This window comes from Antechinus flavipes, chromosome 3 (genome assembly GCF_016432865.1).
Source record: "Antechinus flavipes isolate AdamAnt ecotype Samford, QLD, Australia chromosome 3, AdamAnt_v2, whole genome shotgun sequence".
In the NCBI taxonomy this organism is placed as follows: domain Eukaryota; kingdom Metazoa; phylum Chordata; class Mammalia; order Dasyuromorphia; family Dasyuridae; genus Antechinus; species Antechinus flavipes.
Window position 1 is genome coordinate 321,949,127 of NC_067400.1, and position 23,618 is coordinate 321,972,744.

General features: G+C 34.6%; 1 protein-coding gene across 4 annotated transcripts; it reads right to left on the minus strand.

Annotated features, from left to right (window-relative positions):
- Positions 1 to 951: 951 nt before the first annotated feature.
- LOC127554173 (glutamic acid-rich protein-like) lies at positions 952 to 23,611 on the minus strand. 4 transcript variants are annotated; one of them, XM_051985483.1, is made up of 2 exons: positions 23,330 to 23,611; positions 952 to 2,858 (listed from the first exon to the last, which is right to left on the minus strand). In XM_051985483.1, exon 2 carries the CDS (start codon positions 2,852 to 2,854, stop codon positions 1,268 to 1,270), a length of 1,587 nt encoding a protein of 528 aa, XP_051841443.1. In that variant the 5' UTR covers positions 2,855 to 2,858; positions 23,330 to 23,611; the 3' UTR covers positions 952 to 1,267. The 4 variants fall into 4 exon arrangements, with proteins under 4 accessions (XP_051841443.1, XP_051841441.1, XP_051841442.1 ...); XM_051985481.1 differs by having other exon boundaries at positions 952 to 2,909; XM_051985482.1 differs by lacking the exon at positions 23,330 to 23,611 and adding an exon at positions 18,289 to 18,356 and having other exon boundaries at positions 952 to 2,909.
- Between the last annotated feature and the right edge of the window lie 7 nt (positions 23,612 to 23,618).

The window sequence follows — 23,618 nt, forward strand, 5'->3', positions numbered from 1 at the left end:
GAAAAAAAGAATAAAAGTTTGGCAGTTCCCTTGGTTTAAGTCTATGCAAACTAAGAATACCATGTGTTCTTTGTATATCATTAAAGTGGCCATAGTTAAATGTAATGATGCGGGAGGGTTGGCAGTCAATATTGGGTAAAAATGAGAAGTTAAGCCAAAGTGTCATTTATAAGACTGGACATTTTGTTGGGCATTAGAGAGAATAAAAGTTTCTGAGCCTTAAGTAAAATGTCATGAAGAGCTCTTTCACCTTTTGTTATTTGCAAAATAAATACTCTTCCAATGTATTCTGATGGAAGTGGATCTCCTCGATAAAGAGAGCTTTAATTGATCAAAGATGGACAGAAGCAGCTACACCCAAAGAAAGAACACTGGAAAATGAATATAAACTGCTTGCATTTTTGTTTTTCTTCCCGGATTATTTATACCTTCTGAATTCAATTCTCCTTGTGCAACAAGAGAACTGTTCGGTTCTTCACACATATATTGTATCTAGGATATACTGTAACCTATTCAACATGTAAAGGACTGCTTGCCATCTGGGGGAGGGGGTGGAGGAAGGGAGGGGAAAAATCGGAACAGAAGTGAATGCAAGGGATAATGCTGTAAAAAATTACCCTGGCATGCGTTCTATCAATAAAAAGTTATAAAAAAAAATACTCTTCCATTGGAGAAGACCCCCAATTGAGCCTCTTTTATATACATCTTCCCTGTGCCCACCCAATCTTTACTTACACCCACCCACCCAATGCTCCATTAAATTATATTTAACTTGTAGGCCTTTGGGCTAGGGATTGTAAAGTTTAGTGATTTTGCTTCTTGGCTAGGAATTTTTTTCAAGTAACCTTATAATGATTATTGTAACAGAATTCCAACCAAAGAAAACCATAAATCATATATGCATAGGTTTTTCTGACAGTCAAAATATGTTTGCACATAAGCCCCTAGATATGACTTGTAGGTTAGATCTTTTATTTTTTTTATTGTAGCTTAAAGATTTTTTCTTTTATCACTACATTTTTGAAGTTCTATTAATAATATTCATTGGAGATGTAATTTTGGATTTTTCCCCATTGGAGTCTGTGAATTTTTTTTTTTTTTTTGGCAGCTATTACTTGTTCTTGCTAACTTCAGGAAGTGTTCTTGGAGCCTTTATTTCTTGAACTACTATGTCTCCCAAAAATCTTAATGCAATTTTAAGATCACCCTTTATAGATAATGTCCAAATTTTTTCCTTTTTCATTGTATGCTTAGCAAACTAATTATCCTAAAATATCTGTTTGCCTTGTAGAACAAAATGTCCTATCATCTTGTTGCTAGGTTGCTTGTTATTGAAGTCGGTCAAATTCTGGTCATATGTTTTGCTTCTGTTTTCACTATCTACTACTGTTTGCTCTACTGCTTTTTGTCTGTATTCAAATCTTCCTTTCTTCTCTTTGGGAAGTCCAAGGTCTTTCTGATCTTCTCCAGGAACAGTTTTGGTCTCCTGGTGGGCTTCATCTGTCAATTTCTGGTCATATTCTTTGATGTGGTTTTCACTGTCTGCTATTGTTTGCTCTGACTTTTGTTTCCATTCAGGTCTTCCTTTATTTTCTTTGAGGAGTCTGTCTTTCTGATCTTCTCTAGGTCCATTTTTTATCTCTTGGTGGGCTTTATCAGGCAATTTCTGGTCAGATTCTTTGATGTTGCTTTCACTATCTACAATTGTGTGCTCTACTCCTTTTTGCTGGTATTCAAATCTTACTTTCTTATGTTTGAAAAGTCCAAGATCTTTCTGATCTTCTCCAGGTCCATTTTTGGTCTCTTGGTGGGCTTCATCGGTCAACTTCTGATCACGTTCTTTGCCTCTGCTTTCACTATCTACAATTGTGTGCTCTCCTCCTTTTTGCCTGTATTCAAATCTTACTTTCTTATGTTTGGAAAGTCCAAGGTCTTTCTGATCTTCTCCAGGACCATTTTTGGTCTCTTGGTGGGCTTCATTGGTCAACTTATGATCATGTTCTTTGATGTTGCTTTCATTGTCTGTTATTGTTTGCTCTGCTGACTTTTGTTTATATTCATATCTTCTTTTATTTTCTTTGAGGAATCTAAAGTCTTTCTGATCTTCTCCAGGTCCATTTTTGGTTTCCTGGTGGGCTTTATCAGTCAATTTCTTCTGGTCATGTTCTTTGACATTGATTTCATTGTCTGCTATTGCTGACTTTTGTAGGTATTCAAATCTTACTTTCTTCTGTTTGGCGAGTCCAAGGTCTTTATGATCTTCTCCTGGGCTATTTTTGGTCTCCTGGTGGGCTTTATCAGTCAATTTCTGGTCAAATTCTTTGATTTCACTGTCTACTGTTCGCTCTACTAACTTTGGTTGGTATTCAAATCTTACTTTCTTCTCTTTGGGGGATCTAGGTTGTTTCTGATCTTCTCCAGGTCTATTTTTGGTCTCGTAATGGGCTGCATCAGTCAAACAAGAGTCACGTTCTTTGACTCTGCTTTCAGTTTCTACTGCCTTTTGTCTGCTTTCAAGTTTTCCTTTATTCTTTTTGGGGGATCCAGCTTCTTTCTGATCTTTTCCAGTTCCATTTATTGTCTCCTGCTGGGCTTCATCAGTGAAACTCTGGTCAGAGTTTTTGGACGTTTTTTCACTATGTAATAGTTTTTGCTCTACCGCATGGATTCGATCTGTTACTGAATCCAATTTCTTTTTAAGTTTTCCCATATTAATTTCCATTTGCAAACGTCTTTTCTTCCTATCTTGCCAAGAAATTTTGTCTTTCTTCAAATTTTCCTTTAATCTTTTTATGGAGTCTATGAGGCTTCCTATCTTCTCCAATTCCATTTTTGGTTTCTTGAGAGGCTTCATATTCCTTGGGAACAAAACCACAACAGCTATAAAAACAACAACAACAACATCATCTCTGGAAATGAAAAAAGAAAAAGAAAATCCATTTCAGATAATGAACCTTTTGATTATACTCTAAATTCTGCATTACAAGAGAAATAAAAGTGGAAGAGAGCCAAAGTAAATACATAGTAGAAATCCAAGAGAATACTGAGGGATCAGCCAATATGGATAATAAAAATTATCCTGGAAAGTTGTTGCAGCAAATTTCTTTGATAAAGGCCTCATTTCTAAAATATATGGGGAACTGAGCCAAATTTTAAAATGAGGGCCATTCCCCAGTTGATAAGTGGCCAAAGTGAATGGACGGTTTTTAGAACAAGAAATCAAAGCCATTAATACTAATATGTAAAATGCAAATTAAATCTGCAAGGTACTATCTTTCACATAATAGAAATGACAAATACTAGAGAGAATGTGGGAAAATAGGGACATTAATGCACTGTTAGTAAACTTATAAATTAACCGTTCTGGAGAATAATTTAGAAATACGGCCAAAGGCCTAAAAAACTGCATACTCACTTTCTTTAGTTTTGTTTTGTTATGTTTTCTTTTGTTTTTTTAGCAATATGGCTAATAAGAAAATGTTTTTCAAGATTTCACAGGTATGATTAATATATCATTTGGCTTTTCAATGGATGGGAGAGGGGTAAGAGGGAGAGTAAGAAAATTATATATATATATATATGTTTAAAATCACTTCTTAATTTCAAAATATATGCAAAGATAGTTTTCAACATTCACCCTTGCAAAACCTTGTGTTCCAAATTTTTCTCCCTTCTTTCCCTTTACGCTCTCCCTTAGTCTGCAAGTAATCCAATATATGTTGAAAATGTGCAATTCTTCTAAACATATTTCCACAATTATACTGCACAAGAAAAATCAGACTAAAAAGGAAAAAATAAGAAAACAAAAGGCAAGCAACAATAACAAAAAAGGTGAAAATACTATGTTGTAATGCACATTCAGTCTCCATAGTTCTCTCTCTGGATGTCTCAAGTCTATTGGAATTGGCCTGAATCACCTCATTGTTAAAAAGAGCCACGTCCATCAGAGTTGATCATCCCATTATTATGTTATTGCTGTGTACAATGTTCTCTTGCTTTTACTCACTTCACTCGGCATAAGTTCGTATAAGTCTCTCCAGCCTTTTCTGATTTTTTCTTATAGAACAATAACATTCCATTACATTCATATACCATAACTTACTCCCCAACTGAAGGGCATCCACTCAAGTTTCCAGTTCCTTGTCACTAGAAAAAAGGCTGCTACAAACATTTTTGTACATGTGGGGTCCTTTTCTCTTTTTTTATGATCTCTTTGGGATAGAGAGTAAGAATTTGAAAATAAACATTTTTTAAAATAAATTTTAAAATTTTTTTAAAAGGAACCTCCAGATTATGCCCAAAAAATTATCAAATTGTGCATACCCTTTGATCCAGCAGTGTTTCTATTGGGCTTATATCCCAAAGAAATACTAAAGAAGGGAAAGGGACCTGTATGTGCCAAAATGTTTGTAGCAGCCCTGTTTGTAGTGGCTAGAAACTAGAAAATGAATGGATGCCCATCAATTGGAGAATGGCTGGGTAAACTGTGGTATATGAATGTTATGGAATATTATTGTTCTGTAAGAAATGACCAGCAGGATGAATACAGAGAGGACTGGCGAGACTTACATGAAATGAGCAGAACCAGGAGATCATTATACACTTCGACAACGATATTGTATGAGGACATATTTTGATGGAAGTGGATTTCTTTGACAAAGAGACCTAACTGAGTTTCAATTGATAAATGACGGACAAAAGCAGCTACACCCAAAGAAAGAACACTGGGAAACGAATGTGAACTATCTGCATTTTTGTTTTTCTTCCCGGGTTATTTATACCTTCTGAATCCAATTCTCCCTATGCAACAAGAGAACTGTTCGGTTCTGCAAACATATATTGTATCTAGGATATACTGCAACATATCCAACATATAAAGGACTTCTTGCCATCTAGGGGAGGGGGTGGAGGGAAGGAGGGAAAAAAAAAATCGGAACAGAAACGAGTGTCAATATAAAGTAATTATTAAATAAAAATTAAAAAAAAAAAAAAAAAAAGGAACCTCCAGGTGGCACAGTGCATAAAACACTGGCCTTGGAGTCGGAAAGGCCTGAGTTAAAATGTGACCTCAGACACTTGACGCTTACTAGATCTATCACCCTGGGCAAGTCACTCTACCCCAATTATCTTGAGAAAAAAAAAAAAAAGGAACCTTCCAGGAAGTAAAGAAAGCTATGAATTCAGAAGCTTCCAAGAGAAAGTTACATACAAAAAAGTGGAAAATAATTAGAAAGAACTATGAAGATCACTACAATAAGCAAAAGTAGAATATTTATACATAATAAAAATGACTCATATTTATAGAGTGCCCCTTACAACAGCCTGATGAGTTAATTACTACAGGTATTATGCCTATTTTACAGATGATGAAACAGACAGCTTCATATCTGACTGCTATTAACTAGCTAGAGATTAATTGGCCAAAGATCATAGAATTAGTAAGTGTAAAAACCAGGTCTCTTAATTCCAAGATTAATGATGTTTTTCTCCTACTTTACTACACAAACTATAACCCAGAATTTTGCTAAGGACTAACAAAGGATATATAAAAAAGTATGATTTAGTCTCACCCTTTATCTTGTGATTTATGCTGTTAAAGTAACTTAGTGATAAGATTCCCTGGGGAAGGCATAATTGCCGCAAATTAGAAGAAAATAGTAAAAACTGAGATTCAGAAATTTTACCAGCTATTCCAGGATGGGTAAAACGAGATCATTAGACATGAGAAAGTTGAATTCTGATTGCTGAATCCTTGGATTAGCTAAGCCAGTTGTGCCAGGTAAGGATTTTTTGGTAATTTCAAGGTTGTCATTCTGGATCACAATGAGTTTAAGGCCTAAGGACAAAGCAATCATATGATTGGGTCTCCTTTAAGCCAGGTAGGGATGGTGGTGAGGATTTGTATTGTAGTCTAAGATAGATTCAGGAAGATTCATCTTGTTGAGTTCAAATCCAGCCTCAGATACTTACTGACTGTGTGATCCTGGACATGTCACTTAACCCTGTTTGCTTCAGTTTCTTCTTTTGTAAAATGAGCTGTAGAAGGAAATGGCAAACCACTCCAATGTCTCTGCCAAGAAAACCCCAAATGGGATCATGAACAGAAGAATACAACTGAACAACAACAAAAGGCAGGAGTTAGGATTTAGGCCTTCAAAATTTAGCAAATAAAAACAGAATTAATGCAGTAGAAGTACACAGAGTTCAGAAGACATCTTTGGCAAGAATTGCTATAATAGGGCTTCTATTACTCTTGAGTTAAAACAGTTCAGATTTTATTTATTTCTATCCTGACCAGCCACTCTAAATTGAAAAAGTCTAATCATGGGAGTAAGCATGCTTCCTCTCTATATTTTCTTGCAAGGGTACTAATTGAGATGAAGGGCTTATAATGCCCAAGGTCCCCAAGACTCCCATCTTTTCATCCCCTCCATACTCATTTCATTATATTATTGCATTCTGAACGAAGGGTAAGGGTCTTGAAGATAGAGCAGAGGACTCAGGAAAGCTAAAGTCAATAGCAGTATAGGAATATAACTGGCAGGTTCTCCTAAGAATATTCCTCAGCTTTGTAGCTCTTGTAGTCATAATGAAATTGCTTTCAATATATTTGAAATTCAATATATTGAAATTTGAAATTCCTGGATTTTGAAATTTATGATGTTCATTGCTAACACAGATTATGAGTGTAGTTAGGTATCTAGTATCTGTGATCAAAGGAGAAGATTGTAGAATACTGGGTATATGGTCTTAAATCATATTGTTTGATCATATAGAATAGAAGATGGTTGACATTTTCAAACAGTATTCTCCTACAGATTTAAGAGATGCTGACTTGATCATCATTACCAGCAGAATGGTACAGACAACAGTTCCAGCATTTCAAAAGATGGTGAAATGATAATATGGAAAGTAAAATTTTTGTTCCTGACTCTAATGGAAAAAGGTAGTGAATAATAAGAATTTCCCATAAACTTGAGAAAGTTATTCTGTTCAAATGCAAAAATAAAGACTTTCTGGTGCAAACAAGGTAGAGTCAGGCAGGAACTCACCAGAGCTATTCCAAATTTTCCCCCTAAACAACTTTGAAATATGTACTTATCACAATAGGTAGAGAAAAAGCCTTTGACAAAATAAAGCACTTATTCCTTCAAACAAATAAAAAAACCAAAACACTAGAGATTACAGGAATAAATGAAGCTTTCCTTAAAAGGATAAATAATATTTACCTAAGTTTATCAGCAAGCATTATTTTTAAAGAGAATAAGCTAGAAGCCTAAAAAAATCGAGGATGAAGCAAAGATGCCCATTATTACCATTATTATTTAATACTATACTAGAAATGCTAACTAGCATTAAGAGAAGAAAGAAAAAGAAAAGTTAGAGTAGACAATAAAGAAACAAAATTATCATTCTTTGAATCTTAGAGAACTAACCAAAAAGCTAGTTGAAATCATTAACAACTTTAACAAATGTTGCAAGATATCAAACCCCCCCACATAAATCATAAAGATTTCTGTATATTAACAACAATGTTCTGAAGCAAAAAATAAAGAAATTTCTTTAAAAATAACTGTAAACATATATAGTTTATATCATATTGCTTGCTGTCTTGTCAAAGGCTTAGGGAAGGGAGGAAATGAAAAAAATTGGAACTCAAAATCTTATAAAAATGAATGTTGAAAACTATCTTTACATGTAATTGGGGGAAAATGCTATCAAGTGCAAAAAAATGAAATAACTGTAAGCAACATGGGAGCTATATGAATACAGTTAGAAAATACTTTTCATACAAATCTAAGTCAGATCTAAACAATTGGGAAAATATTAATTTACTCATGGGTAGGCTGAGCCAATGAAATCAAACTAATGGGAAAAACAATGTGAAGGAAGGTGGCTTACTGGTACTAGATATCAAACTGCATTATAAAGAGGTAATTATTAAAAGAATCTGGTCCTGGTTAAGAAATAGAATGGTATGGGAAATGAAGATAAACTGCTTGCATTTTTGCTTTTCTTCCTGTTTTATTTATACCTTCTGAATCCAATTCTCCCTGTGCAATAAGAGAACTGTACGGTTCTGTACACATATATTGTATCTAGGATATACTGTAACCCATTTAACATGTAAGGACTGCTTGCCATCTCGGGGAGGGGGTAGAGGGAGGGAGGGGAAAAATCGGAACAGAAGTGAGTGCAAGGGATAATGCTGTAAAAAATTACCCTGGCATGGGTTCTGTCAATAAAAAGTTATTTAAAAGAAATAAAGAAATAGAATGGTAGATCCAGTAGAATAGATGAGGTACACAATACATTGTAGGAAATGACCATACAAAATTTAGCATTTGATAAACCCAAATATCCACATTCATTATTTGTAAAAAAAAGTGCTGGAAAAATTGGAAAATAGTATGACAGAAATTAGACATAGATCAACATTTTACATCATGTACCAAGATAAGGTCAAAAGGTTTACATGATCTAGACATAAATAGTGACACCATAAGTAAATTATAAGAGGATGGATTAGTTGATTTGTCAGATCTATAGATAAGAGAATAATTTAGAGACAAACAAGAAAGAGACCTAATGATCTGAGACATAAAATAGATTCCTCAAATTATATTAAATTAAGAAGGCTTTGCACAAATAAAACCAATGCAACCAAAATTAGAAGGAAAAGCGGGAATTTTCATAACAAGTTTCTCTGATAAAGGGCCAATTTTCTCCAATATATAGAGAGCTAAGTCAAATTTATAAGAATATGAGTCATTCCCCAATTGATAAATGGTCAAAGGACATGAAAACAGGCAATTTTCAGATGAAATCAAAGCTATTTATAGTCATATAAAATTTCTCTAAATCACTATTGCTTAAAGAATTGCACATTATTTGGCTAATATGACAGACAAGGAAATGATAAATGTTGGAGAGGAAATGTGAAAATTGAGACCCTAGTGCATTGTTGGTGGAATTGTGAACTAATCCAACCATTCTGGAGAATAATTTGGAACTACATTCAAAGGGAATCTGAGCATATTCTTTGGAGAAAGAGAACCTATTTGTACAAAAAATATTTTTAGCAGCTTTTTTGTGGTGACTATGAATTGCAAATTGAAGGGATGTCCACTAATTGGAGAATGCTTAAACAAGTCATAGCATCTGATTATAATGAAATATTATTGGGTTGGGGCAGCTAGGTGACACAGTGGATAGAGCACCAGCCTTGAAGTCAGGAGGACCTAAGTTCAAATTTGACCTCAGACACTTAACACTTCCTACCTGTATGACCTGGGTAAGTCAATTAGATCCAATTTCCTCAGGGGGAAAGAAAAAGAAAAAAGGAAATATTATTGGATTATAAGAAATGATAAGAAAGATGATGTCAGAAAAATCTAAAAAGATTTAAAAGAACTGATACCTGAGTGAATGATACCTGGAAAATATTATAACAATAACAGTAATACTGATCAATGAAGAACTGTGATGACTTAGCTATTCTCAGCAAAACAATGATCCAAGCTAGCCTCAAAAGAGTTATAATGAAAAATGCTATCCAACTCCAGAGAAAGAACTGGTATTTGAATAAAGTCTGAAACATAGTTTCAATGTATATCAGATTGTTTACCATTTCAGGGAGAAATGTGGGAAGGGAGGGAGGGACAGAATTTATAACTGAAATTTTTTTAAACAATGTCAAAAACTGTTTTTATATATAACTAGAGATAAAAATAAAATGTTAAAAAAAATTAGAGATGAAGAAGGGTTAATGCAGAACTAAAATAATTCCCTCCTCTGGTTTTAGGTTGGAATTCTCGTGCATTTTCCCACTCAGTGCAAGTGATTTAATTATGAGTAGAATTATAGAAGCATAGTATTAGAGTTACATAAGACCTTAGTGGTCTGATTCGACCTCTCCACATCCCACAAGAGGCCTCTCTACAACATCCTAGATAAGTGAGCTTCCAGTCTTTTAACTACTTCCAAGAAAAGTGAATGCATTAGTTCATAAGGCAGTTAGTCCATTTATTCCATTACTGAACAGTTCTAGTTCTTAAAGTGTTTTTGCTTATATTAAACAAAATTCTGCTTCCCTCTAACTTCCAATTAGAGACTAATAGAATTTTATAGATAGAAGGGACCTTAGAGATTCAGCTCCTTCATTTTGTAGATGATGATACTGACCTCCAATAATGATGAATTACTTGCCCAAGATCAAGAATTAATAAATGTCAGAGCTAAGGATTAGACTCCAGATCTCCTGATCCCCAGTTTGACTTGTTTTCACCATACCACAGCATTGCTCTTAGTTATTGTCCTCTTGATCAGTAGATCTCCAAAGTGGAGTGGGATATATCCCAAAAGATATACAAGATGAACATTTAAGATGGGACAAGATAATATATTTGTTGTTTATATGTATTTTAAAACCAAAAGTTAAGAAATTTCTCTTTACTAATAGATAATTTGAAGATTGACATTAGCACCTTTACTCTATTCATGTCAGATGGCTACATATCTAAAATTATATTGAAAGAAGAAAGAAGATTCCACAGTGTGGGGGAGTTAACAGTGATCCTTTTCTCATTCACTTATTTTAACAAACTTGCTACATATCATAATTTACATGTGTCCCATTAAATTCCTTTCTGCATTGTTATCTAGTTTTAATAAGACTAACCCACCAGAAAATGGACAGACTACCTAACAAGATTTCTGCAATGAAGTCAAAGAGTGGAGATAATAACAATTTGAAAACAAGTGACCAACAAGAAAATAGCAAAACTGTTATTTCTCCTACTTCTGACAGTACCTTTACCTTTGTCAGTCATGTAGAAGAAAAAAACAGTGACAGCATAATTATATTAGAAAGGAACAAGTCTCCCAAAATTGAAATTATCCAAAACATTATTTGAACTATGAATTTACCTCCATTATCATCAATAAATCTTTTGAAATCTTTTTATTTTAATATTTATTTTTCCCAGTTGCATACAAAAACAAATTTTAACTTTTGTTTTAAAATTTGAGTTCCTAATTCTCTCCCTTTCTCTTTCTCCTCCTCCTCCCTTGTGATGGCAAGCAATTTATTAAAAGTTATACATGTAGCAGCCCTGTTTGTTGTGGCTAGAAACTGGAAAATGAATGGATGCCCATCAATTGGAGAATGGCTGGGTAAATTGTGGTATATGAATGTTATGGAATATTATTGTTCTGTAAGAAATGACCAGCAGGATGAATACAGAGAGGCTTGGAGAGACTTACATGAACTGATGCTAAGTGAAATGAGCAGAACCAGGAGATCATTATACACTTCGACAACGATATTGTATGAGGACATATTTTGATGGAAGTGGATTTCTTTGACAAAGAGACCTGAGTTTCAATTGATAAATGACGGACAGAAGCAGCTACACCCAAAGAAAGAACACTGGGAAACGAATGTGAACTATCTGCATTTTTGTTTTTCTTCCCAGGTTATTTATACCTTCTGAATCCAATTCTCCCTGTGCAACAAGAGAACTGTTCGGTTCTGCAAACATATATTGTATCTAGGATATACTGCAACATATCCAACATATAAAGGACTGCTTGCCATCTAGGGGAGAGGGTGATGGGAGGGAGGGGAAAAAAATCGGAACAGAAACGAGTGCAAAGGATAATGTTGCAAAAAAAAAAAATTACCCTGGCATGGATTCTGTCAATATAAAGTAATTATTAAATAAAAATTTAAATTAAAAAAAAGTATGCTTTGATCTGCAGTCAGTCTCCATCAGTTCTTCCTCTGGAGGTAAAGAGCATTTTTTACCATTAGTTCTTCAGAATTGACTTAGATCCTATTTCTGAGAATAGCTAAATTAATAATTAAGTCATTCATAGTTGATTATCATACAATATTGCTGTTACTATGTACAGTGTTCTCTTTGTTATGCTCATTTTACTTCATATCAGTTCATGTAAGTCATGTTTTTTTGAGAGCATTCTGCTCATCATTTCACATAGCACAGCACAGTAATATTACATCACAATAATATATTACAACTTGTTCAGCCATTCTTCAATTGATGGGCTTTCCCTTAATTTCCAATTTTTTGCCAACACAAAAAGAGTTACTCTAGTTATTTTTGTGCATATAGGTCCTTTTCTCTCTTTCTCAAATCTCTTCAGATACATATCTGATAGTATTAAAATGCTTTTTGAGCTCTTCCAGGAATTCTTTTTGGAGTTTGAGACCAATTCATATTTTTCATTGGACTTTGGATATAGGAGTTTTGATTTTGTTGTCATCTTCTGAATTTATGTTTTCATTTTCCTTATCACCAAAGTAACTTTCTATAGTCAGATTCTTTTTTGTTGTTGTTTATTTTTCCAGATTATTTCTTCATTTTTAAACTTTGTTGAAGTTGAACTCTGTTCCTAGAGGGGAAGGGACACTGTTTCCAAGCTTTAAGTTTTTTGGTGCAGCTGTTTTCAGAGCTACTTCTGGGTGTCTGTTAAGTTTTCAGTTCTTCCAGGATGGTATGATCTAAGGAGAGATGTGTTTACTAATTTCCTGGCCTGTACATTGGTCTATGACTGCCTACATATACTCTTTTCAACCTCAGAACTGTGACCATGATCTCTCCTCTCCTTTGGCCACAAGTTTTGGTGTTCTAATGCTTCTCTCAGCCCTGAACTATAGCTGAGATCCATGGATGACAATGTAACAGAGTCCTCCACCAAGTGCCAGCAAAGAGAGCCCTGTAATTCCCTTCTGACCCCCTTAACATCTGTGGGCTGAGAGTTCTGGAAGCTGCTGTTGGCTTCCTGAGGCATGTGTGCTGGACTGCGCTGCACTTTCATCAAAGTATGATAGACTTTTCCTGATGGCCTTCTAAGGTTTTTTTTTGTTTGTTTGTTTGGGTTTTTTTGTGTGCAGGAAAATTTTTTCACCCTATCCTTTAATGAATTCTGCTGTTTCAGAATTCATTTTGAGGTGTTATTTTAAAGGTTTTTTTTTTGGGGGGGGAGGGAGAAGGAGTTTGGAAAAGCTTGGAGAAGTCACTGCCTTTTTTTCTGTTATTTTGGCTCCAAGAATTATCACTAATTTTTAATGATGTGCCTTGCTTCAATGAATTCTGTTGTTGTCTTCAGATTTTAAGAAATGACAGTATGATACCACATGATTAACAAGACATTTAAAAAGTAAATCTTTGTTAAACATAAGTGTGCTACCTATAAAAAATCTAATCTTCACAGTTTAGAAACTTAGAAACAAAATTTCCTGTCTAAAACTCTTCAAAATGAAGTTACATTTGTTATTGAATCAGTTTATTAAAAATATGAAAATAAGACACCTTCCACACAAATGATTGACATCAGGGAAGATATGGTTTCAAAAGTACTTGCTTAATAAGATAAGAAAAGCAAGGGAGGAGGGAGGGAGGAAGAAAAAGGAAGAAGGAAGTAAAGAAAGAACAAAGAAAATTCTCTGCAGAAGTAAAGAAAGAACAAAGAAAATTCTCTGCAAATTATAGGCCAGGCAGTTTCACTTCCATTTCTGGGGACAATTCTAGAATGTTATTTATTAAAATAATATAGCTATGTCGTGCAGTGGTTAGAATACAGTACTGTATTCAAGATCTAAATTCAAATCTAGCATCAATATACTTGTTGCAAGCTCTGTGATCCTGGCAAGTCACTTAACCTCTCTTTGTCTCTGTTTCCTCATGGTATAATAGCCTCTACCCTCACAGAGTTGTTGTGAGAACCACAGAATTTGCTAGTACAGTGCGCTTGACACAAAGTGTTATTTCAATATTAACTATTATTATCATCATCATAGAGTTCATCATCATCAAGTGATGGTTAGAAAAGCATCTTAAAAAGACAAGATCGCAAAGGAGGAGCATGGCTTTACCAAAAATAGGTCATGACAGAGTAATTTTATTTTCTTCTCTCATAGTGTTACTGAGCTGGTAGGTTTTCAAGCAAATCCTACAGATAAACATTTGTCTAGTTGTTAGCCAAGAAATTGATAAAGTACTTTGTTTTATTCTTGTGGAAGAAAAAATTAAAGATGTAGGTTAGATGATAGTATAATTAAATGGACTAGAAACTAATTAAATGGCAGAACTCAAAAGAATACTCAGTAAATTGTTCGCTGTCAACTTGACAGGTGATCTCCAATATAGTGAGACAGGGATCTGAGATTGTTTCTGTGCTGGTTAACATTTTTTTATTAATGCTAGGAATAAATACATAGATTATGCTTAATACCTATGAAGATGACACAAAGCTGGGAGGGATAACTTATACAGTGGATTTTAAAATCTGAATCTAAAAAAGATGACCTTAAGATCATAAACTGAAACATAAAAGTAAAAAAGTCTTATATGTGAGTCAAAAAATCAACTTCATAGATGAGGTAGTATTCCTTTTCTCTAACTCTTAATTCTCTGAAATCTAGTTTCTAATCTTATTTAACTAAAACTGTTTCTCCAAAGTGACCAATCATCTCTTACTTGAAAAACTAAATTGCACTTTCTCAGTTTCTATTCTATGATCTCTGAAGGCTTGTCTTTGACACTCTTCTCCTGAATGATCTCCTTTCTCTAGGTATATGAAATTTCTCTATCCTAGTTCTCCTACCTCCTCCTACCTGTCTGACACAGCTCCTTCTCAGTCTTCTTTGATGGATCCTCATCCAGGTCATATCCATTTTATCCTAAGCCATTTTTTTTTCCTACAATTTTAGCATCTAAGTGACTCAGTATCTAGAATGGTGGATCTGGAGTCAGGAAGACCTGTTCAAATCTGACCTCAGACATTTACTAGCTTTGAGACCCTGAGCAAGTCACTCAAAGATCTGTTTATCTCAGTTTTCTCCATTGTAAAATGGAGAATTATAATAGCAACTACTTCCCAAAATTGTTGTAAGGATAAAATGAGAGAATATAAAGCATTTAGCACATAGTAAGCCTCCATTGATTCAGTTATCATCTCTATGCTGATAATTCTCATATCCTCTTATCCAGCCCTATCCCTTCTGCTAATCTCCAGACTGGCACTGCCATCTGAATTGGATATCCCATAAACATTTTAAACTAAACATATACAAAATTGACTTCATCATAGATTTCTCCAGACCCTCCTCTCTTCCTAATTTCCATATTATTGTCTAAGGCAGGGCTTTTTAAACGTTTTTTCCACTCACAACTCCTTTTCACTCACATTTCTATGTGACCCTTGGATATATAAATATATAATTATAATTCCATGACCTCCAAGATAAGTATGTAAAATAGGTATACAAGTCAAGCATTTATAGATAATTATAATTTCATGACTCCCACATTCAGGTAGGACCCATAGTTTAAGAAGCTGGAGTCAAGGTACCACCATCCTCCCAGGTTTCTGATCTAGATTTCATAATTGACTCCTCACCCTCTCTCAACCCCTCACACACCCAATTTGTTGCCATCTCTCATGTATGTCAGCTTCTCTCCTCTGACACTGACACTACCTTTGTAGGCTTTCTTCTGCTTTTAATAGCCAGACAACTGCAACAGCCTTTTAATTGGTCTCTATGACTCAAGCCCCTCCTCACTTCATTCCTCACTGCCAAAATGATCTTCCTACAACAAAAGTCTAATTATGCTTCCATGTTGCATGTCCCATCCCCAGTCAATAAACTCTGGTGGTCTCCTATTATCTCTAAGATCAAATATAAAAATCTTTTGTTTGGCTTTTAAAGTCAGTCATAATCTGGCCCCTTTCTATCTTTCCAGTCTTCTTACACTTCACTGCCCTCCATGAACTTGACACTCCATCTCTTAACTGTTTATTTTGACTGATGTTCCATGCCTAGAAATTTCTCTTCATCTTTCTGGCTTTCTTCAAGTCCCATCTTCCACCTTCTTTCTGTAAGAACACTTTCTCAAGCTCTCTGTTAAAATCCAATCTCTAACTTATCCTGTATACATACATATATATATGTATACAAACACACACACACACACATATATATATATGTAATTTGTATAATTGTTTGCATGTTTCTCCACCATTAGACTGTGAATTTCTTGATAATAGGGACTATCTTTTGCCTTTCTTTTATCACCAGTGCTTAGCACATAGTAGGCATTTAATAAATATTTGTTGACGAAGTATAATAAAAAACTAATTTTTAGTTCATTTTGACAATATTAATATTTATTCCAATCTAAAATCTTTTCTGAACTTTTTCCTTGTGGGAAATTATGTTTAAAGTCAAGAACAAAATGTCCTTCTTAGTGAAATAGATGAGGGACAATCCAAGTCCAGAAGAATTAGTAACAATGACGTACCCAGGGAAAATACTCTAATTCAGAAAAAGATTAAGATATTCATCTGAAGGAGATGGTCCCTTGAATTATTCCCAGAGAACACTTGAAGGTAGTAGTTTAGGTAGGGTCTGAGTGGTTACTGTTGTCCTGGAAAGTTAACCCCAAACTGTATTTTAGCATAAATGCATGATTTTTGCCTTTTTAATGATTCCTATAAATGTTATCTCAAAAATCCATCCTGAGTTAGAGAGATGCCAGATACCCAAGAGCATAGAAAGACTGGTAGCTGTCAAGTGTCTAAAGAACTATTGTGAAAAAACAGGGTTGGCCTGGTTCTGTTTGTTCTTAGAAAATAGAACTTAGAGCAAGAGGAAGAAGTTACAAAAGGTCAAATTCAATCTTGAAGTCAAGGGCAACTTCATTGACATTGGAGTTGCTTAGAAGTGAAATGAGCTCCATAGAAAGGTGCGTTATTCTCCCTCTTCAGAATCTTCTAGCTGAAACAAATTGATCTTTTTTATTGGATAGAGCAAACAAGCCTGGGCTAGAGTAGATGGCTAAAGATGAAATCCTTCCTAATGCTGAAATTCTGTCATTCTGTCTTCTCACATTCCTACCAAAGTATTCTCTTCTCACTGATGGACTCAATGCAAATTGAAGCATATTTCTTTTTAACTCTCTTCATTTTTCTTTATTTTTGTCTTTTGCAGCATGGCTAATATGGAAATAAGTTTTGCATGACTTGACATGTATAAATGATATCAAATAGCTTGCCTTCTCAAAGGGGGAGGAGGGGTTTGAAGAAGAGAATTTAGAACTCAAAATTTTAAAAAAATGATTGTTAAAAAGAATTTGCATGTAATTGGGAAATAATTAATGAAATAAAAATATATTTTAAAATATATAAAGTGTTCTTTTTTTGCAAGACAAGCACCCTACATTTATTCAGTCCTTTCTTAATATGATTTAACTCCCCTCACCATATTTTTTCAGTATTCCTCTTTAAATTTTTAGGGAAGATGGTGATAAAGAGGATATTAGAATTAAGTGACCTGCCCAAGGTATAATAAGTATCTGAAGGATTTGACTCAGATCTTTCTGACTCCAGAGCCAGCACTCTATCTACCTGCCCCAATATCTTCTGTTTTTATTCCACCTTTATTTTCCAATACATTTCTCCCCTTCCCCAACTCAGAAAACCATCTTTTTAACAAAGAATTTAAAAAAGGTCAAGCAGCTCTTCAAAAATCATATGGTACAAGGATAGCCAAGATGTTGTAGCAGAGGCAGGAACTCATCTGAACCATCCAAAATTCCCCACCAAACAACTTTAAAATAATGCTTAAAATAGAATTCTGAAGTAGCAAAGCCAACAAAATGTCAAGGCAAAACAATTTTCCTGCCCAAGACAGTTTAGGAGATCAGCAAGAAATCTCTTGGGATGTTGGTCAGCCCACAATATAGCACAGGCTCTGTGGGAGACCATCAGTGCAGACCTTTGAGATAGCTGCAACAGTGGCAGCAGCAGCAGCTTCAACCACCTGACAAATCCAGGAACTGTGTGAATACAATTACAAGACTCGTTTCATGTAAATAAAAAGAGAGAAAAATTAATTGTTCATGAGTAGGCTAAGCTAATATTATAAAGATGACAGTTTTACCTAAATTGATTTACTTATTCAATGCCTTACCAATCAAACTACCAAAAATTATTGTATAAAGTTAGAAAAAACAATAACAAAATTCATCTGAAAGAACAAAAGGTCAAGAATATCAAGGGAATCAATGGGAAAAAAATGTGAAGATGACCTAGCAATAACAGATCTCAGATCATTACAAAGTGGTAATCATCAAAACAATTTGGTACTGGCTAAGAAACAGAGTGGTGGATCAGTGGAACACAATAGTAATCTAATATTAACATAATGGTAATCTAGTGTTTGATATACACAAAATTCAAGCTTTTGGGACAAGAACTCACTATTTCGCAAAAATTGCTGCAAAAACTGGAAAGCAGTTTGGCAGAAACTAAGCATAGACCAATATCTCATCTCATCTTATACCAAGATGAGGTCAAAATGGGGACATGATTTAGACATAAAGGGTGACATCATAAACAAATTAGGAGAGCATGGAAAATTTTACTTGTCAGATCTATTAATAAGGGAAGAATCTAGGACCAAACAAGAGATAAAGAGCATTACAAGATGTAAAACGAATAACTTTGATTACATTAAATCAAAAATTGATTTTGTACAAATAAAACCAGTGCAACCTAGATGAGAAGAAAAGCAGAAAATGGTGATGGGTGGGGAGGGGTTATGGGGGTGGTGGTGATGGTGGTGGAATTTATAGCAAGTTTATTTAATAAAGGGTTCATTTCTCAAGTACATTATAAGAATATGAGTCATTCCCCAATTGATAAATATGAATATGCAGTTTTTAGAATAGGCATTAAAGCTATAGTCATGAAAAAAGTCTGCTGATTAGAGAATACAAATTAAAACAATTCTGAGGTATCACCCTCATACCTATCAGATGGACTAATATGATAGAAAAGGCAAATGACAAATATTGGAGGAATATAGAAAAAAAAAACTGAGGCACTAATGCATGTTGGCGGAGTTGTGAAGTGATTCAACCAGTCCAGAGAACAATTTGGAACTATGCTCTTTGACCCAGCAATACCACTACTAGGTTTTTTCACAGAAATCAAAGAAAGAGGAAACAAACTTATATGTCCTAAAATATTTATAACTGGGTCTTTTTGTGGTGGCAAAGAATTGGAAATGGAGAGGATTTCCAATAGCTAGGAAATGGCTGAACAAATTGTATAAGATTGGTTTGAGATTTCCCCCATTACTCTGCCACAGTACTACCTGACCAAAAATTCTAACCATCATTCCTCCTTCTGAATTATGCATACATTGTATAAAAACAGAATGCTTTTGCTTTTTTTATTAAATCTTTTTATTTTCAAAACATATGCATGGATAGTTTTTCAATACTGACCCTTGAAAATCCTTGTGTTCCAAATTTCAGAGTGTTTTTACTAAGATATACATAGTATACCTGAAACGAGAAGGCTGGGTCTTCTATTGCTACCTAGTTCAATATTGAGCATACTAACATAAGTCTATTTGATTTGCTAAAAATTTGCTAAAAAGCCTTGATGAAAAGGGACAACAGACAGATACATGTCAGTGGGTTGGAAGAAGAGTGAGAAGCAACTAGGAAAGAATGATAAGGCTAGGAATCTGGAGCTGAAGAAAAACTTTATTTGGCAATACTGTCTGAACTTTTTGCCCATTTCACTTATGTACAAGTACTATTGTGAATTATGCATGCGCTTATATATTTCCATTGCATGTGATATTTTTAAATGCATGTAATAGATAATAACTAGAATTTATACAGTGCTTTTAGTTTTGCAAAATACATATGTTAACTCAAATGAGTTTAACTTTCTTTAGAAAAAGGATGGTTTCCTTTTCCTTCTTGACTCTGCATCTTGACATCCCCCAGACTAGATCTATACTAATCAGCACCTAGCTACAATTCTTTGGGTTTGCCCTTGTCAGCTTTTTTTGTTTACTCTCAGGCAGGGTTGGCCTGGGTATCAATTGTGATGGTGGCATTTGTGATATAATCATTCAAAGCAGAGGCTAGGACATTCCCCATCAAAGCAAGAACTCAGGCACAGCCTCCTGAGCCTTCTCTCAAGCAGCTAATCCATCACCACGTGGTAACAGGTTATATTTTCCTAAACACTTTGTTTTTGTAGTAGATTTTACTTAAAGATTCTGTTTGGGAATTGAAATCAGTATTGAACCTGCTTATTGTGTTCATTCTAAGGTTGCCTGACTAAGATGTAGAACCCAGGAACCCAGGAACCCTTTGTGGCTTTCCTTTCTCTAGAGGTCTAGACAGAAAATCAAGAAAAGACTCTATCTATTTAAACTGGGGGCAAGCAGACAGATAAGATAATCTCAGATTTTCAAGATTCATGGATTGTATTGATTTCTGCTTTTAGAACGTGTCTTATTGTTGAATAAGAAAGATTATTATGCTATCTTAGCCTAGTTCTAATTTGGGTTCTTTCATACCGTTGGCAGAGTAACACTGCCATTCTTCATATTATATAAAGATATTTCTGATACTCTGAGCAAAGCAAGTTTTGAACAGTATCATGTAAGCTCTTAAAAGTTTCTTATGTGTAAAAGAGCCTCAACGTAATGGCTTGATGTAACTTCTTAGCAGGATTATATAGTGCTGATCTTCGTTTTCTTTTAGTTTCTTGACTCTTCAAACTGAAGCTTGATTTTTAGAATGTCCAGAAAGAGATAACTATTCTATAAAATAATTTCTTCCCTTTCTCTCCTCACCACTGCCTTTTAACTTTTAGACTGGTGTAGCCCTGGGAGAAGTTGCACAACATAAAGCAGGCAAAATTCTATGGCCACCAGACTCTGGTGCTATTGGCAGGGTCATTATCCATTCTATCTATAAATGGTCTAGTGTTTCATGTCTGACAAATCATGTCCTATTTCGCTCCAAAAACAACAATTCTCATTGATTTTCTTCTTCTGAATCATTCAAAATGATTTTGAATTTCACCAAGTAATTACAATATTTATTCCCAAGATAAGCCTATAAGAGGTATGAATGTTCACTAAAGAACAATGCTCAATGCTAACATGTGATTTCAGATCAGTATGTCTGAGAGACAATATCCACTGTGAGTCATTGTGTCCAGCTCTAGCCCATTTCCATTTTCTATAGTTTTGATGCAATGATTTCCTTGTGAACGTGGCTTTTTTTTTTTAAGCTATTAAACTTTTCTTTTCATCTTGTTTGACAGTTTTAACAGACTAGGTTGTTAATTAAGAGTGGAGATTTTGGTCTCTATCTCAGTGATGGTAATGCATATATAGCTTTCAGTTTTCAAGGGTAGCAGATTTTTGCTCCTTTATCTCTTCCTCTAAATCAGCAATGAGAAAGGGGTTAAAAAATCTTCATGGTTCTCAACAAGGTCCAGCTGAATTCAAATAGGAATTTTGGCTGGGTGTGTTCAAGCAGTGTGAGACTTTCTTAAGAGAATTCCATAAATGTGCCTCTCACTTTTTCTCAATGTATTTGTGTGGGCTATAAAAATGAAAGATGGAAATAGAAAGATTTGGAAGATGCATAAAGAAATGTGGTCTACATATATAAACATATTCTCCCTTGTAGAAGAGAAATTCTAACAGATTGTACCAGGGAAAAATTATTGTAAGTGTAGTGAACTACTGATCAAGCACTGTGGGAAATTCCAGTTCAAGCTCATGGTTTTTACTGATGAAGAAAAGGAGACTGCGTATGTGGTTTATGCCCTTAAGGCTATGACAATCAATATGGGGACATTTTACACTGCTCAAACAGTTGAATACAAAATAATCATATGTTTTATAAATATGTAATTTACTCATGTGTTTTATATATGTATGGGTATATATGTTATATATTTTAAATAGATATAAATATAAACATCTATATACTATATGTATTTTATGTATAATTATATGTATAAATATATAAAATAAAGATAAAATTTATAGGCTTAAATATATATGTGTGTGTGTGTGTGTGTGTGTATGTGTGTATGAATGATTTGAACTGTTGATATTAGCAAGGATCTATTTCCAGCTCCCTATATCCTTTTGTTAAGTTGATATATGTGGAAAGCTAAGACCAAATGAAGTAAAATAGAGATTTTTCTCCTTAGTGATCACTTTGGGATCTGGTATAGCCTGCAAAGTTAACCTCCTAGTACAGTGGGGAGAGCACTGCACTTGTAAGCAGAGGACTAGAGTTTGTTGAATCCCAGCTTTGATTCTTATCTGACTCTGTGACCTTTAATAAGTTAATTTTTCCTGGGCCTCACTTTCTCATCTGTAAAATGAAGCAGTTGGACTAAACTACTTATAATTTGGCTTCCAGCTCTAAATTTATAATCTGATGAGCCTTTACTCTAGGAACTGAGATTTGGAGTCAGAAGACTGAGATTCAAGGCAAATTTTCTTTGTCTCTGGGCCCCAGTTCCTTCAAGTGCAAAATGAGAAACTCACGTTGGTTTATTAGATTTTCCCTGAAGGATCTTTTCAGCTCTCTGATTCTATAAACAGTGCAACCATTCTTCAAGGCATTCTGTGTCAAAAATGAATAGAACCATGGGGCTAAAAAACATTATCTTTCAGCAAATTTTCTCTTATTTCAGAGTAGTAGTTCAGGAGAATGATTAAATTTGTACACAGCTAAGTATGTGGAAAATTTTCTAGCAATATGAACTGTTTAGCCTAGGGCCATTTTAGTATCTCAAGTTTTAAGATTTATTGTTGATGATGCTATTTTTGGAGTTGTTTCAGTTATGTCCTACTCTTCATAACCACACTTGTGATTTTCTTGGCAAAGATTCTGAAGTGGTTTGCCATTTTCTTCTTTAGCTCATTTTACAGATGAGGAAACTGAGGCAAACAGGGTTAAGTGACATGTCCAGGATCATATGATTTAATGAGTCTGATGCCAAATTTGAACTCAGGTATCCCTGATCCCAGACAGCACTCTATCTACTGTACCACCTAGCTGCCCATTGTTATTATTCAATCATTCTTAAATCATATCTGATACTCTCCATTTTGGGGTTCTTCTGGCCAAAAAGTTGCTATTTCTTTCTCTAGGTGAAAACTTAGGCAAAATTTAGGCAAATAAAGTTAAGCGACTTCCCTTAGGGACAGACAACTAGTGTCTTATGACCAAATTAGTACTCAGGAAAAGGGGTCTTCCTCATTCCAAGCACAGTGCTCAATCCATTTCACCAAAGTGGTGCCCTAGATTAAAATTAGATATGATTTAAGGTTTAGACCTGTTTAGAAGCAAGTTCTGGGCCACTGATCCTGGCCTCTTAATACTAACAGTAGTCATCTGGGAGAGGGAACCAATTCTAAGACAATTTATATCATGAATCCAAAAAGTAGAATACATACCCATGTGCCACATTGTTATTGGGTAAAGATTCCAGCCATGTACCCTCTCTGAGAAGGAGAAGGAAAATCAGTTTTCTTGATTAGATCTGATTGTTTGGCTTTAAGATGCTTGTTTCAGAATCTATTTTCTCAAAAAAAAAGTTTTCTTTTCTGTATGTCTGGTTAACGGACGAAACTCTTGTCTCACATGGCCTGTACTGATCAGCAAGATTCAACGTTTAACAGAAACTTCTACTTAGACACATGGAAGAAAGGAAGCTGGACTTCCACTGCTCTACCTGTGCCTCCA